General features: G+C 37.3%; 1 protein-coding gene across 3 annotated transcripts in view; it reads left to right on the top strand.

Annotated features, from left to right (window-relative positions):
- SLCO6A1 (solute carrier organic anion transporter family, member 6A1) overlaps positions 1–19776 on the top strand; it is a 110713-nt gene that overhangs the window by 54299 nt on the left and 36638 nt on the right. For all 3 annotated transcript variants that reach the window (XM_011944311.1, XM_011944310.1, XM_011944309.1), the window contains 2 exons: positions 12583–12778; positions 17539–17692. In XM_011944311.1, coding sequence (XP_011799701.1) covers positions 12583–12778; positions 17539–17692 — 350 coding nt within the window. The remainder of the gene's footprint in view (positions 1–12582; positions 12779–17538; positions 17693–19776) is intronic.

Raw genomic sequence — 19776 nt, 5'->3', positions numbered from 1 at the left:
CACAGAAACAACCAGATTTATAAATTAAATTATTAGAGACCTTCAAAGAGCCTTAGACTCCCACCAAATAATAGTGGAAGACTTCAACACCTCACTGACAGTGTTAGAAAGGTTATCAAGGCAGAAAATTAACAAAGATGTTGAAGACCTGAACTCAACACTACACCAAACAGACCTGAGAGGCATCAACAGACCTCTTCACCAAAAAACACAACAGAATATACATTCTTCTCATTGCCACATGGCACACACTCTAAAATCAACCACAAAATCAGATATAAAACAATCCTCAGCAAATGTAAAATGACTGAAATCATACTAACCACTCTCTTGGACCACAGCACAATGAAAATAGAAATCAAAGTAAGTAAATTGCTCAGAACCATACAATTTGTATGGTATGGTACTTACATACAAAGTAAGTAAATTGCTCAGAACCATACAATTAAGTGGAAATTAAATGACCCACCCTGAATGACTTTTGGGTAAGTAATGAAATTAAGGCAGAATGAGAACAGAGATATAAAACACCAGAATCTGTGGGATATAGCTAAGGCAGTATGAAGAGGGAATGTATAACACCACACGCTCACATCAAAAAGTTAGAAAAACCTCAATTTAAAAATTAACATCACAACAAAAAGGCTAGAGAAGTAACAGCAAACCAATTCTAAAGCTAGAAGAAGACAAGAAATAACCAAATCAGAGATGAACTGAAAGAGATGGAGACACAAAAAAAAACATTCAAAAGAACAATGAATCCAATAGTTGGTTTTTTGAAAAATTAATAAGATAGATTATTATCTAGACAAAGATAAAAGAGAGAAGATCCAAATAAACACAATCAGAAGTGATAGAGAGGATATTACCACTGACCCCACAGAAACACAAATAACAATCAGGGACTCCTATGAGCACCTTTACAAACATGAACTAGAAAATCTAGAAAAAATGAATAAATTCCTGGACACATGAAGCCTCTCAAGACTGAACTAGGAAAATTAAATTCCTGAACAGACCAATAATGAGCTCCAAAACTGAAACAGCAATAAATAGCCTGCAAACCAAAAAGTCCAGGATTAGATGGATTCACAGTCAAACTCTACCAAATGTACAAAGAAGAGCTGGTATCATTACTACCAAAACTATTCCAGCAAATTGAGGAGGGGAGACTCCTCCCCATCTCATTCTATGAGGCCAGAATCATCCTGATTCCAAAACCTGGAAGAGACTCAACAACAACAACAACAAAAATTCAGGCCAATATCCTTGATGAACATATATGTAAAAATCTTCAATACATACTAGCGAATGAATCCAGCTGTACATCAAAAGCTAATCCACCATGATCAAGTAGGATTTATCCCTCTAATGCAAGGTTGGTTAAACATACACAAGTTAATAAACATGATTTTTCACATAAATAGAACTAAAGTCAAAACCATATGATCATCTCAGTAGATGAAGAAATGACTTTCAATAAAATTCAACATCCCTTCATTTTTAAAACTCTCAACAAACTGGGTATTGAAGGAACATACCTAAAAATAATAAGAGCCATCTATGACAAGCCCACAGCCCACATTATACTGAAGGGGGGAAAGCTGGAAGCATTCACCTTGAAAATCAGAACAAGGATGCCCCTCTCACCATTCCTATTTGACATAATATTAGAAGTCCTGGCCAGAACAATCAGACAAAAGAAAGAAATGAAGGGCATCCACATAAAAAGAGAGGAAACCAAACCATCCCTGTTTGCAAACAACATGATTCTATATCTAGAAAACCCCATAGTCTGGGCCCAAGAGCTTCTTAAGCTGATAAACAACATCAGCAAAGTTTCGGATACAAAATCAACATACAAAAATCAATAATATTTCTATACGCCAACAACAGCCAGCTGAGAGCCAAATTAGAAATGCAATTCTATTCACAGTTTCCACAAAAATGACTTAAATACCTAGGAATACAGCTAACCAGGGAATTTACAGATCTTTACAATAAATTGCAAAACACTGCTCAAAGAAATAAGAGATGACACAAACAAATGGGAAAACATCCCATGCTTATGAATGGGAAGAACCAATGTCGTTAAAATGGCCACACTGCCCAAAGCAGTTTACAGATTCAATGCTATTCCTACTAAACTACCAATGCAATTCGTCACATAACTAGATAAAGACTATTTTAAAATTCATATGGATCCAAAAAGAGCTCAAATAGCCAAGACAATCCTAAGCAAAAAGAACAAAGCTGAAGGCAACACACTACCCAACTTTAGACTATACTACAGTAACCAAAACAGCATCATACTGGTACAAAAACAGACACATAGACCAATGGAACAGAATAGAGAGCCCAGAAGTAAGGTCATACACCTACAGCCATATGATCTTCAAGAAACCCGAGTAAAACAAGCAATGAAGAAAGGACTCCCTATTCAGTAAATTGTGCTGGTATAACTGGCAAGCCATATGCAAAAGGTTGAAACTGGACTCCCTCTTTATACGTATACAAAAATCAACTCGAGATGGATTAAAGACTTAAATGTAAAACCCAAAACTATAAAAACCCTAGAAGAAAACCTCGGGAATACCATTCTGCACACAGGAACTGGCAAAGATTTTAGGACAAAAATGCCAAAAGCCATTGCAACAAAAGTAAAAATTTACAAATGGGATCTAATTAAACTTACGAGCTTCTGCACAGCAAAAAAAAAAAACTATCAACAGAGTAAACCAGACAATCTACAGAATGGGAGAAAATATTTTCAAGGTAAGCATCTGACAAAGGTCTAAAATCCAGCATCTATAACGAGCTTAAACAAACTTAGAAGAAAAAGAAAGTCCCATAATAAAGGGGGCATAGGATATAAACAGACACTTCTCAAGTGGCCAACAGTCATATGAAAAAAAACCTCAGTATTACTTATCATTAGAGAAATGCAAATCCAAACCACAGCGAGATACCATCTCACACCATTCAGAATGGCTACTACTAAAATGTCAAAAAATAACAAGTGCTGGCAAGGTTGAAGAGAAAAGGGAATGCTTTTACACTGTTGGTGGGAGTATAAATTAGTTCAACCATTGTGGAAAGCAATGTGGTGATTCCTCAAAGAGCTAAAGACAAAACTACCATTTGATGCAGCAATCTCATTACTGGATATATACACAAAGGAATATAAATTTTTCTATCAGAAAGACATATGCACGCATATGTTCATCACAGCACTATTCACAATAGCAGAGACATGGAAGCTAAACAAGAACCCATAGACACAAAGAGAACAACAGACACAGAAGCCTACCTGAGGGTGGGAGGTGGTAGGATGGAGAGGATCAGAAAAATAACTATTGGGTACTAAGCTTTGTACCTGGGTGATGAGATAATCTGTATAACAAACCCTCGTGACACATTTACCTATATTACAACCTGCATATGTATCCCTGAACCTAAAATGAAAGTAATATGTCCTTTAGCAGCTTATACAATTTTTTTCTTTATTCTTGATGTTATGAAGATTTCCTACCTTCTTATCTGTGAGGGTGACTTTTTTATTGCTTCTCAGTAGTTGGAGTGTACATTTATTTCCAGGGCTAAAATTTCATTGATTATGTAAATTTTTTATCCTCAGCTGTAATTTTTCAAACATTGTTTTTCTGGTATTACTTGTATTGTTTTTTTCACAACTGCTATAAGCCTTTTTGTGGAGCTTATTTATTTTTATTATCTTTTTTTCAAGAACTATTTTTTGAACAATTTTAGATTTACAGAAATATCTTGAAGATAGAAGATAATATAAAGAATTTCTGGCCAGGCGTGGTGGTTCATGCTTGTCATCTCAGCACTTTGGGAGGCTGAGGTGGGTGAATCACTTGTCAGGAGTTCAAGAGCAGCCTGGCCAACAAGGCAAAACCCAGTCTCTACTAAAAATACAAAAATTAGTATGGTGGTACATTGGGGCACGCCTGTAATCCCAGCTACTCGGGAGGCTAAGGCAGGAGAATAGCTTGAAACCGGGAGGCAGAGGTTGCAGTGCGCCAATACCGTGCCACTGTACTCCAACCTAGTGACAGAGCAAGACTGTCTCTCTCTCTCTCTCTCTCTCTAAATACATATATATGTGTGTATATATTTATATATACATAGAGAGAGAGAGAGAGAGTTTCCATAGGCTGTACACCCAGTTTCCCCTTTTATAAACATCGTATATTAGCATGGTAGATTTGTCATAATTAATGAACCAAAATTAATACAATATTACTAACTAAAGTCAATAGTTTGTGCAGATTTTTTTTTCAATTTTTACCTAATGTCCTTTTTCTGTCCCAGGATCTCATTCAAGATACTACACTGTATTTAGTTATCATGTCTCTTTGAAGTTCTCTTGGCTATGACAATATCTCAGTCTTTCCTTGTTTTTGATGACCTTACAGTTATTAGGAGTACTGGCCAGTTGTTCTGTAAGATGTCCCACTATAGAAAATTGCCTAATGTTTTTATCATGATTAGACTGGGGTTTTAGTTTTTTAAAGGAAGATCCAGAGGTAAAGTATCATTTTCAAAACATCATATCAATCATATCAAGGGAATATACTATCCGTGTGAGTGACTGCTTTTGAATTTGACTTTGATCACCTGGCTGAGGTAGCATTTGCGAAGTTTCTCCCCTGTACTTATTGACTTTTGCTTGTTTTGGTTATTCTTCTGTCACTTTTTTTTTTTTTTTTGAGATGGAATCTGGCTCTGTCACCCAGGCTGGAGTGCAGTGGTGCGATCTCGGCTCACTGCAAGCTCCGCCTCCTGGGTTCATGCCATTCTTCTGCCTCAGCCTCCCAAGTAACTGGGACTACAGGCGCCCGCCACCATGCCCAGCTAAGTTTTTGTATTTTTAATAGAAACGGTGTTTCACCACATTAGCCAGGATGGTCTCAATCTCCTGACTTCGTTATCCACCCACCTCAGCCTCCCAAAGTACTGGGATTATTGGTGTGAGCCACCACGCCTGGCCCTTCTCTTACTGTTTTATCTTTTTTTAACACACACTGTAATAACATAGTGTTCTTTTCCAATTTATCAATTTGCTTATAATTGTCTCTAGTCTGAAGGTTATCCTGAGATTTGAGTTTTTAAGAATTATATTTTTTAATATTCAGGTTTCTTATTTTTTATTCACTTTTTTATTATCTCCTCTTTTTATTTTTCTTCTTTATTTATATGAACACTTTCATTTTTATGTCATTGTTCAACTCCCACTTATGAGTAAGAATATGTGATGTTTGGTTTCCTATTCCTGTGTTAGTTTGCTGAGAATGATGGTTTCCAGCTTCATCCAAGTCCCTGCAAAAGACATGAACTCAATCTTCTTTATGGCTACATAGTAGTCCATGGTGTATATGTGCCACATTTTCTTTATCCAGTCTATCATTGATGGGCATTTGGGTTGCTTCCAAGTCTTTGCTATTGTAAATAGTGCTGCAATAAACATACATGTATATGTGTCTCTATAGTAGAATGATTTATAATCCTTTGGATGTATATGCAGTAATGGGATTGCTGAGTCAAATAGTATTTCTGGTTCTAGACCCTTGAGGAAGCACCACACTGTCTTCCACAATGGTTGAACTAATTTACACTCCCACCAACAGTGTAAAAGCATTTCTATTTCTCCACTGCCTCTCCAGCACCTGTTGTTTCCTGACATTTTAATGATTGCCTTTCTAACTGGTGTGAGATGGTATCTTATTGTGGTTTTGATTTGCATTGCTCTAATAACCAGTCATTATGAGCTTTTTTTCATATGTTTATTGACCACATAAATGTCTTCTTTTGAGAAATGTCTGTTCTCATCCTTTGCCCAGTTTTTGATGGGGTTGTTTGTTTTTTTCTTGTAAATTTGTTTAAGTTCCTTGTAGAGTCTGGATATTAACCCTTTGTCAGATGGATAGATTGCAAAAATTTTCTCCCATTCTGTAGGTTGCCTGTTCACTCTGATGATAGTTTCTTTTGCTGTGCAGAAGTTCTTTAGTTTAATTAGATTCCATTTGTCAATTTTGGCTTTTATTGCCTTTGCTTTTGGTGTTTTAGTCATAAAGTCTTTGCCCATGCCTATGTGCTAAATGGTATTGCCTGGGTTTTCTTCTAGAGTTTTTATGGTTTTAGGTTTTATATTTAAGTCTTATATCAATCTTGAGTTAATTTTTGTATGATGTGTAAGGAAGGGATCCAGTTTCAGTTTTCTGCATATGGCTAGTCAATTTTCCCAGCACCATTTATAAAATAGGGAATCATTTCCCCATTGCTTGTTTTCATCAGGTTTGTTGAAGACCAGATTGTTGTAGATGTTTGATGTTATTTCTGAGTCCTTTTGTTCTGTTCCATTGGCCTATATGTCTGTTTTGGTACCAGTACCATGCTGTTTTGGTTACTGTAGCCTTGTAGGATAGTTTGAAGTCATGTTCCATGATGCTTCCAGCTTTGTTCATTTGGCTTAGGATTGTCTTGGCTATATGTGCTCTTTTTGTTTCCATATGAAGTTTAAAGTAGTTTTTTTTTTCCTAATTCTGTGAATGAAGTCAATGGTAGTTTGATGGGAATAGCTTAAATCTATAAATTACTTTGACAGTATGGCCATTTTCACAATATCGATTCTTCCTATCCATGAGAATGGAATGTTTTTCCATTTGTTTCTGTCCTCTCTTATTTCCTTGAGCAGTGGTTTGTAGTTCTCCTTGAAGAAGTTCTTCACATCCCTCGTAAGTTGTATTCCTAGGTATTTTATTCTCTTTGTAGCAGTTGTGAATGGGAGTTCACTCATGATTTAGTACTTTGTCTATTAATGGTGTATAAGAATGCGTGTGATTTTTGCACATTTATTTTGTATCCTGAGACTTTGTCGAAGTTCCTTGTCCTCTTAAGGAGATTTTGGGCTGAGACGATGTGGTTTTCTAAATATACAATCATGTCATCTGCAAACAGAAACAACTTGACTTCCTCTCTTCCTATTTGAATACACTTTATTTCTTTCTCTTGCCTGATCACCCTGGCCAGAACTTCCAATACTACACTGCATAGGAGTGGTGCGAGAGGGCGTCCTTGTCTTGTGCCAGTTTTCAAAGGGAATGCTTCCTGCTTTTGCCCATTCAGTATGATATTGGCTGTGGGTTTATCATAAATAGCTCTTATTATTTTGAGATATGCTCCATCAATACCTAGTTTATTGAATGCTTTTAGCATGAAGGGGTGTTAAATTTTATTGAAGGGATTTTCTGCATCTATTGAGATAATCATGTGGTTTTTGTCATTGGTTCTGTTTTTGTGATGGATTACATTTATTGATTTGTGTATGTTGAACCAGTCTTGCATCACAGGGATGAAGGTGACTTGATTATGGTGGATAAGCTTTCTAGTGTGCTGCTTGATTCGATGTGCCAGGATTTTCGCAACACTGTTCATCAGGGATATTGGTCTGAAATTTCTTTGTTGTTGTGTCTATGCCAGGTTTTGGTATCAGGATGATGCTGGCCTCATAAACTCAGTTAGGGAGGAGTCCCTATTTTTATATTGTTTGGAATAGTTTCAGAAGGAATGGAACCAGCTCTTGTTTGTACCTCTTGTAGAATTTGGCTGTCAATCCATCTGATCCTGTGCTTTTTTTCATTGGTAGGCTACTAATTACTGCCTCATTTTCAGAACTTGTTACTGGCCTATTCAGGGATTCGACTTCTTCCTGGTTTAATCTTGGGAGGGTGTATGTGTCCAGGAATTTATCCATTTATTCTTGATTTTCTACTTTATTTACATGGAAGTGTTTATGGTACTCTCTGACAGTAGTCTGCATTTTTGTTAGATCAGTAGTGACACCATTGTATCATTTTTTACTGTGTCTATTTGATTCTTCCCTCTTTTCTTTTTTACTAGTCTGGCTAGCGGTCTATCTAGTTTGTTCATCCTTTCAAAAAACTAGCTCCTTGATTCACTGATTTTTTGAAGGGCTTTTCATGTCTCTGTCTCCTTCAGTTCTGCTCTGATCTTAGTTATTTCTTGCCTTCTGCTAGCTTTTGAACTTGTTTGCTCTTGCTTCTCTAGTTCTTTTAATTGTGATGTTAGGGTGTCAATTTTAGATCTTTCCCACTTTCTCCTTTGGGCATTTAGTGCTATAAATTTTTCTCTAAACACTGCTTTAGCTGTGTCCCAGAGATCCTGGTACCCTGTCTTTGTTGTTATTGGTTTTAAAGAACTTATTTATTTCTGCCTTAATTTTATTATTTATCCAGTAGTCAATAAGGTGCAGGTTGTTCAGTTTTGATGCAGTTATAGTTATGCAGTTTTGAGTGAGTTTCTTGATGGAGTCTCACTCTGTCACCCAGACTGGAGTGCAATGGCGTGATCTCGGCTCACTGCAAGCTCCGCCCCCCGGGTTCATGCCATTCTCCTGCCTCAGCCTCCCAAGTAGCTGGGACTACAGGCGCCTGCCACCACGCCTGGCTAAGTTTTTGTATTTTTAGTAGAGATGGGGTTTCACCGAGTTAGCCAGGATGCAGGATGGTCTCGATCTCCTGACCTTGTGATCCTTAAACCTCAGCCTCCCAAAGTGCTGGGATTACAGGCGTGAGCCACTGCGCCGGGCCTAATTCTGAGTTCTAATTTGGTTGCACTTTGGTCTGAGAGACTGTTTGTTATGATTTCTGTTCTTTTGCATTTGCTGAGGAGTGTTTTACTTCTAGTTATGTGGTCAATTTTAGATACGTGCTATGTGGTGCTGAGAATAATGCATATTCTGTTGATTTGGGGTGAAAAGTTCTGTAGTTGTCTATTAGATCAGCTTGGTCCAGAGCTGAGTTCAATTCCTGAATATCCTTGTTAATTTTCTATCTGGTTGATCTGTCTAATATTGACAGTGGGGTGTTAAAGTATCCCACTCTTATTGTGTGGGAGTCTGAGTCTCTTTGTAGGTCTCTAAGAACTTGCTTTATGAATCTGTGTGCTCTAGTATTGGGTGCATACATATTTAGGATAGTTAGTTCTTGTTGCATTGATCCCTTTACCAATATGTAATGCCCTTCTTTGTCTTTTTTAATCTTTATTGGTTTAAAGTCTGTTTATTCAGAGACTAGGATTGCAATCACTGCTTTTTTTTTTCTTTCCATTTGCTTGGTAAATATTCCTCTGTCCCTTTATTTTGAACCTATGTATGTCTTTGCTCGTGAGATGGGTCTCCTGAATACAGCACACTGATGGATCTTGACTCTGTATCCAATTTGCCATTCTATGTCTTTTAATTTGGGTATTTAGCCCATTTAAATTTAAAGTTAATATTGTTATGTGTGAATTTGATCCTGTCATCATAATGCTAACTGGTTATTTTGCACATTAGTTGATGGAGTTTCTTCATAGTGTTATTGGTCATTATTTTTTGGTGTTTCTGAAGTGGCTGGTACCAGTTTTTCATTCCCATATTTAGTGCTTCCTGCAGGAGCTCTTGGAAGGCAGGCCTGGTGGTGACAAAATCCTTCAGCATTTGCTTGTCTGTAAAGAATTTGATTTCTCCTTCACTTATGAAGCTTAGTTTGGCTGGATATGAAATTCTGGTTTGAAAATTCTTTTCTTTAAGAATGTTGAATATTGGCTCCCACTCTCTTCTGGCTTGTAGGTTTCTGCAGAGAGATCTGCTCTTAGTCTAATGGGCTTCCCATGGTAGGTAATCTGACCTTTCTCTCTAATTACCTTAACATTTTTTGCTTTGTTTCAACCTTGATGAATCTGGCGATTATGTGTCTTGGGTTGCTCTTCTCATGGAGTATCTTAGTGGTGTTCTCTGTATTTCCTGAATTTGAATGTTGGCCTGTCTTGCTAGGTTGGGGAAGTTTTCCTGGATAATATCCTGAAGTGTGTTTTCCAACTTGGACTCATTCTCTCCATCACTTTCAGGTACACCAATCATAGGTTTGGTCTTTCCATATAGTCCCATATTTCTTTGAGGCATTCATTCCTTTTTATTCTTTTTTCTCTAATCTTGTCTTCATGCTTTATATCATTAAGTTGTTCTTCAACCTCTGATATCCTTTCTTCCACTTGATCAATTCAGCTATTGTTACTAGTGTATGCTTCACAAAGTTCTCATGCTGTGTTTTTCAGCTCCATCACATCATTTATGTTCTTCTCTAAACTAATTATTCAGTTAGCAGCTCCTGTAACCATTTGTCAAGGTTTTCAGCTTCCTTGCATTGGGTTAGAACATGCTTCTTTAGCTCAGAGGAGTTTGTTATTACCCACCTTCTGAAGCTTACTTCTGTCAATTCATGAAACTCATTTTTTGTCCATTGGTGTTCCCTTGCTGGTGAGGAGTTGTGATCCTTTGGAGGAGAAGAGGCATTCTGATTTGGGGAATTTTCAGACTTTTTGCACTGGTTTTTCCTCATCTTTGTGGGTTTATCTACCTTTGATCTTTGATGCTGATGACCTTTGGATGGGGTTTTTGTGTGGGCATCTTTTTTATTGATGTTGATGTTATTGCTTTCTGTTTGTTAGTTTTTCTTCTAACAGTAAGGCTCCTCTTCTACAGGTCTGCTGGAGTTTGCTGGAGGTCCACTCCAGAACCTGTTTGCTTGGGCATCACCAGTGGAGACTGCAGAGCAGCAGAGATTGCTGCCTGCTCCTTTTCTGGAAGCTTTGTCCCAGAGGGACACCTGCCAAATGCCAGCAGGAGCTCTCTTGTATGAAGTGTCTGCTGACCCCTGCTGGGAGGTGTCTTCCAGTCAAGAGGCATGGGAGTCAGGGACCCACTTGAGGAAGCAGTCATTCCCTTAGTGGAGCTTGAGCACTGTGCTGGGAGATCTGCTGCTCTCTTCCGAGGCAGCAGAGAGGAATGTTTAAGTGTGCTGAAGCTGCACCCACAGCTGCCCCTTCCCCAGGTGCTCTGTCCCAGGAAGATGGGAGTTTTATCTGTAAGCCCCAGACTGGGGCTGCTGCCTTTCTTTCAAGGATGCCCTTCCCAGTGAGGAGGAATCAAGAGAGGCAGTCTGTCTACAGTGGCTTTGCCCCACTCTGGTGGGTTCCACCAGTCCAAATTTCCCATTGGCTCTGTTTACACTGTGAGGGGAAAACTGTGTACTCAAGCCTCAGTAATGGCAGATGCCCCTCCCCCCACCAACCTCGAGCATCTTAGGTTGACTTCAGACTGCTGTGCTTGCAGCAAGAATTTCAAGCTAGTGGATCTTAGCTTTCTAGGCTCCATGGGAGTGGGATCTGCTGAGCAAGACCATTTGGCTCCCTGACTTCAGCCCCCTTTCCAGGGGAGTGAACAGTTCTGTCACACTGGGGTTCCAGGTGTCACTGGCGTGTGAAAAAAAAAAAAAAAAAAAAAAAAAAAAACTCCTGCAGCTAGCTCATTGTCTGCCCAAATGGCAGCCCAGTTTTGTGCTTGAAACCCAGGGCTCTGGTGGTCTAGGCACCCGAGGGATTCTCCTCATCTGCGGGTTGCCAAAACCATGGGAAAAGCATAGTATCTGGGCTGGAGAGCACCATCCCTCATGGCACAATCCCTCATGGCACAGTCCCTCACGACTTCACTTGGATAGGGGAGGGAGTTCCCCAGCCCCTTCTGCTTCTTGGGTGAGATGATTCCCCACCCTGCTTCTGCTCAGCCTCCATGGGCTACACCCACTGTCTAATGAGTCCTGGTGAGATGAACCAGGTACCTCAGTTGGAAATGCTGAAATCACTCGCCTTCTGCGTTGGTCTCTCTGGGAGCTGCCGACTGGAGCTCTTTATGTCATTTATCTTTCTAAGCATTCTAAAATTGTTTATTTTCAAGTCTTTGTCAGACACTTTTATAAATTTAGTCTAGTGTTAATGGGATTTATTTTGTTTTTAATCCTATGTTTTTATTGTTAAATTCATATTTAGATCTAACATTACTATATATTTGGATTAGAGGGAATTGCATCAATGTATGAATTTGCTGTGCTATCTCATCTGATTATTTTCTGACTATATTTCTCCTCCTCCTCCTTCTCCTCCCCCTCTTTTTTCTCTTTCTTTTGCTTACTTGTTTCTAATTCCTTACTCTTGAATAGAAAACAATGTCTTATAATGGTTCTTCTAGCATCCCACTTTGTTGTGAGATTATTAATATTGGACGTCCATTTGTAGAACTAATGGGTGGCTTCGTTCAATTCTTGTTAACAAATCTCTGTGAACTTTTGTCAGTATAATCCTGTCTGTTGTAATAAGCTATAAATCCAGGATGCTTGTTAATAATAGCTCTCAATAAGACAGCTCTCATCTTCCGTTTTGCGTGGAACGGTTTGTCCTTGATAACATTACTATAAAGGACCAAAACTTCACCATCACTGCCCTAAAGTCAATAGGCCTATGGCTTCAGTCCTACTGACAGGTTTTTGTTTCCATTAAGATTCGGGTTTGCCAAGATACTTAGCATAACCGTACATTTTCTGTCTTTTAGTTTAAATACATGTTTGCTATATGTTTAGAGCAAAGGAAATTGTACCAATGTATGTATTATCTGTACTATCAGCTGATTCTTTTTAATTGTGTTTTTCTCCTCCTCTTTTTTAGGACTTGTTTTAATTCCAGGAGGTGCACTTGGCCAGCTTCTGGGAGGTGTCATTGTTTACACATTAGAAATGTCTTGTAAAGACCTTATGAGATTTATAATGGCTACATCTGTGGTGTCACTTATATTGCTCATGTTTACTACTTTTGTAAGCTGTAATCCAGTGCAGTTTGCTGGGATCAATGAAGATTATGATGGGTAAATATAATCTTGTATATTAGACTTTTACATCAAAATCCTACAGCATACTCCTCAGGCAATTAATAATTATCTATCTAGAAACCCTTACATGTTCATATAATTATTGGAATTATTGAACACATACAAGAAATATAAAGTACAGTTTAAACTTTCATAGTAAGGCACAAATATTACAATGGTATCTTTTTATATGACTGTTTATGCCTTCAAAAAGTAATGAAGAAAAAACACATTGAAGAGGTTCAGAACCTAGAAATAAAATTTTGTATTAGAGTGAGTAGCAACTAGGAGACAGTACTAACTGTCTGTGCAAAGCCAGTCTTACCTTGTGTTTCTGAGTTGGTTTGTCTGCCTTCTTATAGATATCAAAGAATGGAACTAAAGTTCATCTGAAGATACGTATGGGTAATATCTCCTTTAAGCTAAACATGCCAAAATTCAAAGAACTAGGCAGAGTTTGATATTAAATACTAAAGAACAAAACTGGAATTCAAAACCAAAGCACTGAACAAGTAAAATAAGAGTTTAAGACTTCTACTTCCAGCAACAATGGATTAGCTTATGGCAGATCAATCTTCCCACTGAGAATAACTAGAAAAGCTGAATACAGTTTAAAAATATTTGGTAAAAGGAATCAAAGAGTTATTTAGGCAACTAGGAATTTAAAGGCCAAAATCCTGGGAAAAGGCAAACCATGAAGAGGAGGGGCAACTTTTTGCAGTCACTTTTTCCCTGAGGATGTTTGCTGATTCTGGATATTGGCAGGAAGCTGAGAATTTGGATGAAGAGTTTGGACAAAATCATCTAGTAAGATTACAAGAATTTTAATAGCATATTAGTCTAAAGAGAAAAAAATTAGGACATAGAAAGGCCATGGTATCAGAGAGAAGAGAAAGGTAAACAAATGATGCAACACTCTGCCGGCTTATAACTCAAGAAATTTGCTATATTATGAAGCTAGGAGGCTAAAATCAAGCAGAAATCCCATGAAAATCTGGGAAGAATTCCAGTCATATTATGATGCTCTGTAGATAGGAGATAAAGTTTAGAGTGTGCTGGGTGAAAGAATCCTGGTAAATCCTGGTTCTCGATTGACATCTGTATAAGGCTAGGACCTAGGAACAGGGGCCTTTCTAAAGTACTATGGCCGGGCCAGGAGTTAATTTGGTCTCTAATTGGGTTAGTGTGGTCAGCCAACAAGCTGTGTCATAGAGAGATAATATGATCCAAAGCTATAAAATATAAATGATAAGTGAACTTCATATCAGTAGCAATAATTATCCAACAGAAAATGGAGAGAAAATAGAATTAACAAAAATAAACAAAACATCAATGAATTGAACAACTTCAGGTGGCCATTGTATGTGTAACTGAAGTCCCCAAAGGAGGGCATCTGGAGAAAGAAAAATATTTCAAGATATTATGGCCAAAATTTTTCAAATTTCACGTAAAAATAAACTATAAACATGTTAAAAACTCAGCAAAACTTTGGTACAAGAAACATGAAAAAAATTACACCATAGTTCTTTGTAGGTTCTGGATATTAGCCCTTTGTCACATGAGTAGATGGCAAAAATTTTCTCCCATTCTGTAGGTTGCGTGTTCACTCTGATGGTAGTTTCTTTTGCTGTGCAGAAGCTCTTTAGTTTAATTAGATCCCATTTGTCAATTTTGGCTTTTGTTGCAGTTGCTTTTGGTGTTTTAGACATGAAGTCCTTCCCATGCCTATGTCCTGAATGGTATTACCTAGGTTTTCTTCTAGAGTTTTTATGGTATTAGGTCTAACATTTAAGTCTCTAATCCATCTTGAATTAATTTTCGTATAAGGAGTAAGGAAAGGATCCAGTTTCAGCTTTCTACTTATGGCTAGCCAATTTTCCCAGCACCATTTATTAAATAGGGAATCCTTTCCCCATTTCTTGTTTTTCTCAGGTTTTTCAATAGTGATGTTGAGCATTTATCATACATCTGTTGGCTGTTTTTGTTTTCTTTTGAAAAATGTCTATTCATATCATTTGCCCCTTTTCAGTGAAATTATTTGTGGGGGTTTTTGTTTAGCTGTTTGAGTTCCTTATATATTCTGGATATTAGTCTCTGTTGGATGGATAGCTTGAAAATATTTTCTCCGAAACTGCAGGTTGTTTGTTCACTCTGTGGGTTATATCTTTTGCTGTGCAAAAGCTTTTTAGTTTAATTAAGTCCCATTTGTGTATTTTTGTTTGGTTGCTGGTGCTTTTGAGGTATCAATCATGAATTCTTTGCCTAGACCAATGTCTGGAAGAATTTTTCCTATGTTTTCTTCTGGTATTTCTAGAGTTTGGAGACTTCTATTTAAGTCTTCAACCCATGTTGAGTGCTTTTAGTATAGGGTGACAGACAGGGGTCCATTTTCATTCTCTTATACATAACAATCCAATTTTCCCAGCATGATATATTGAAAAAGGTGTCCTTTCCCCAAATGTATGTCCCAGTTAACTTTGTCAAAGATCAGTTGGCTGTAAATATGTGGCTTTTCTTCTGGGTTTTCTGTTCTATTTCACTGATATATGGGTCTATTTTTGTACCAGTACAATGCTGTTTTGGTTACTGTAGCCTTAAAGTGTAATTTGAAATTGGATAATGTGATACCTCCAATTTTGTTCCTTTTGCTTAGAATTACATTTGCTATTTGGGCTTCTAGTTTTGCTTGTATGTGCATTTTAGGATTTAAAAAAATTCTATAAAAAATGATGCTGATATTTTGATAGGGATTTTATTGAATATGTAGATTGCTTTGGGCAGTAAAATCATTTTAACAAGATTAATTCTTCTGATCCATGAGCATGGAAAGTTTTTCCATTTGTTTGTGTCATCAGCAATTACTTTCTTGTAGTTTTCTTCTCTTATAGAAATCTTTCACCTTCTTAGTTTAATATATTCCTAGGCATTTTACTTTTTGGACCTATTGTAAACAGGCTTGCCTTTTTATTTTATTTATTTATTTATTTTGAGATGGAGTTTTACTCCTTTTGCCCAGGCTGCAGTGCAGTGGTACAATCTCAGCTCTCTGCAACCTCCACTTTCCTGGTTCAAGCAATTCTCCTGCCTCAGCCTCCCAAGTAGCTGGGACTACAGGTGTATGCTGCCATGCCTGGCTAATTTTTTGTATTTTAATAGAGATGGGGTTTCACTGTGTTGCCTAGGCTGGTGGGAAACTCCTGAGTTCAGGCAATCCGCCTGCCCCAACCTCCCGAAGTGCTAGCATCACAGGCACAAGCCATCGGGCCCGGCCTGGCTTGCCTTTTTAATTTTGTTCTCAACTAGATTTTTATTGGTGTATAAAAATGTTACTAATTTTGTATGTTAATTTTCTACACTGAAACTTTACTGGATTCATTTATCAAATCTAAGAGATTTTTGATGGAGTCTTTAGGTTTTTCTAGATCTAAGATTGTATCATCAATGATCAGAGATAATTTGACTTTCTCTTTTCCAGTTTGGAAGCATTTTATTTCTTTTCCTTTCCTGGTTGCTCTGGCTAGAACTTCCAGTACTATTTTGAATAGGACTGCTAAAAGTGGGCAATTTTGTCTTGTTCCAATAATTTTAATAAATTATGCTGGATAATTAGATGTCTATATGCAAATGAACTTTAATTCACATCTTGTACCACATAAAATTATTAGTTCAAAATGGATTATATATGAAAATATAAAATATAAAACTCCAAAAATATAAGAGAAAATATTTTTGATTTTGCATTTGGCAAGTATCTTTTAGATGTGACACCAAACACATAATCCAAAAAAAAAAAAAAGAATTGATAAATTGAAACTTGTCAAAAATTTTAAAACTACTGTTTGAAAGAACTTGTTTATGGTACGAAAAAGCAAGCCATATAATGTGCAAAACTATTGGAAAATCATATATCTAACAAAAAAATTACTTCCAGAATATTAAAAAATAAGCAATCCAACAAAATGGGCAAATGATTGGAACAGATATTTAATAAAAATGCAGATTGAAAATAAATACATGGAAAGATTATCAACATCATTTCTCACTAGCAAAATGCCTATTAAAACCCAAAATATGAAACTACTACACCCCTGTTAAAATGTCTAACATTTTTTTAAAAAGAGACTATACCAAGTGTTGGTGAGGAGAACAAATGAAACTCTTATACACTGCTGATGGAAATATGAAATATCACAACAGTTCTGAAAAACCGACAGTTTCTTAAAAAGTTAAGTTAACCTACCGCATGATGCAAACATTCTATTTCTTAATATTTATCCAAGAGACATGGAAGCATATGACCATACAGAGACCAAATAAAGACCAGCTGCATGAAAGAAGCCAAAGAAACTTGACATATTGTATGATTCTATTTCATAAACTCTTAGGAAATTCAAACAAATGAATAGTAACAGAAAGTAGATCAGTGTATGCCAGGGAGTGGGGAAATTATAAAGGCGCACAAGGAAACTTTTGGGGTTTTATTATTATTATTATTATATTTGTTATAAATAAACTTTTGATTATTATGTTTGTTGGCATGATTTTGGTGATGATTGCACAAGTGTATAGATATATCAAAAATTTTCAAATTTTAATCTTAGTATGTGCAGTCTATTGTACCTCAGACCTCAGTAAAGCTGTTAAAAAAAGAAATTATTTCAATAAGCATATTTTATGGATCTCACTGATATCTTGACATTTGCTTCAATAATTATAAAATAATGGTAATATGATTACATTCAATCTTGTTTCTATAGAGAAGGGCAGTTGGGAAACCTCACAGCTCCTTGCAATGAAAAATGTAGATGCTCATCTTCAGTTTATTCTTCTATATGTGGAAGAGATGATATTGAATACTTTTCTCCCTGCTTTGCAGGGTGTACGTATTCTAAAGCACTAACCCGAAAAAAGGTAATTATTTTTTATAATTATTATGTTTTGTTATACATTTATATTTTCATATTATAATTATTATTTTGTATGCTTCTTCCTCTTTAGTGAAATGTTCGACTTGTAAATGCTATTAACATTTTTTTTCCAACTCTCTATAAGACCTATTTTTTCTTGTTTTCCCCTTTTAAGTGTTAAAGACAAGAAAATAAAATTTGTTTTTATTTTTGGTGTGTGTTTATTTTTTGAGACAAGGTCTGAATCTGTCACCCTGGCTGGAGTGCAGTGGTGAGATCCCAGCTCACTGCAACCTCCACCTCTTGGGCTCAAGCTATCCTCCCACCTCAGCCTACAGGATAGTTGAACCTGCAGGTGCACTCCACCACACCCAGCTAATTTTTGTAATTTTTTTTAGATATGGAGTTTTGCCACACTGCCCAAGCTGGCCTTGAATGCCTAAGTTCAAGTGATTCACCTGCCTTGGCCTCACCTCCAAAACTGCTGGGCTTACAGATGTCAGTCACCGTGCCTGGCCAAAAATTTGTTTTATATTGCCGCAATACAAAGAGCTTACGGAAATTGGGAGTGAAAGAGACATTCCTACATTAAAATGTCAATGAAAAGAGTCAAACTCTGTATTTGAAGAGATTTATTCTGAGCCAAATATGAGTGACCATGGCCTGTGACACCTTGGGAGGTCCTGAGAAAGTGTGCCCAAGGTGGTCACAGTGAAACTTGGTATTATACATTTTAGGGAGGCATGAGACATCAATCAAATACCTTTGAGAAATACATTGGTTTGATCCAGAAAGGTGGAACAATTTGAAGACAGGGGAGGGGAGAGTGGTAGTTGGGGTAAGGTTTTGGGGTGGGGCTTCCAGGCCATAGGTAAATTTAAACATTTTCTGGTTGACAATTGGTTGAGTTTGTCTAAAGACTTGGGATCAATAGAAAGGAAATGTCCAGGTTAAGAAAAAAGATTGTGGAGACCAAGGTTCTTTTGAAGTCTCATAGTGGCTGCCCTTAGAGACAACAGATGACAAATGTTTCCTATTTAGACCTTTTAAAAGGTGATAGACTCTCAATTAACCTCTTCAGGATTGGAAAGGCCCGGAAGAAATGTTATGTAATTTGTTATGTTAATAGAGATTCTTTACAGATGCAAATTTCCCCCTACAAAGGACTGCTTTGCAGGACCATTTCAAAATATGGCAAAGAAACATGTTTTGACGTAAAATATTTTGATTTTCTTCTTTGTCACCTAATGTTATGCTAGAGTCAGATTGGAAAGTTAGTCACGATATATGGGTTAAATAAAACCCATCTGATGAGAATTTATGGTTTGAAGGGCATGTCTCCCCAGATCCCTAAGATAGGAGTTTGGGCAAGATTAAAGAAAAAAATCAGAGTTTCGTCCTCAATAACACATCTATGGGGCCAGGTGTAGTGGCTCATGCCTATAATCCCAGCACTTTGGGAGGTCTAAGAGGGCGGATCACTTGAGCCCAGGAGTTTGAGACCAGCCTGGGCAACATGGCGAAACCCTGTCTCTACAAAACATACAAAAATTAACTGTGCATGGTGGTACATGACTGTAGTCCCAGGTACTCGGGAAGCTGAGGCTGGAGGATTGCCTGAGCCTGGGAGGTCAAAGGCTGCAGTGAGTTATGATTGTTCCACTGCACTCTAGCCTGGGTGACAGAGTGAGAACACATCTCATAAAAACACAACAACAACACACACACACACACACACACACATATTACATCACCCCAACTTTATTGTTTTAAAGCAATGGGGAACTGTTATCTACCTCTTGCCATAGCAAAGTTGAATGAAACAGCCTGAGAGAACCTTCCCCTACGTAGTTTGTCTTAGCTCTATGCTGTAAGCAGCACCCAGTTCCCTCACAATCTTTTACACACCTAGAGGTTGATGAATACTATCCTTTTGGTCACCTTTCACTGAGTTTTTTCTCCTACTGAAGAATTCAAATTGTTTACTCTCCACCTTTTTGCTGCTTCTCTCTTTCTGCTCCACATTAATTTAGATGTGGAAATTAGTCCTATGGTTTATCAGAAGTCACCCTAACTTGTATGCTTTTG

Source organism: Colobus angolensis, unplaced genomic scaffold, assembly GCF_000951035.1.
Source record: "Colobus angolensis palliatus isolate OR3802 unplaced genomic scaffold, Cang.pa_1.0 Scaffold23, whole genome shotgun sequence".
Lineage (NCBI taxonomy): Eukaryota > Metazoa > Chordata > Mammalia > Primates > Cercopithecidae > Colobus > Colobus angolensis.
The sequence above is the reverse complement of the archived record's forward strand: the minus strand, read 5'-3'. Positions and strand labels throughout refer to the sequence as shown.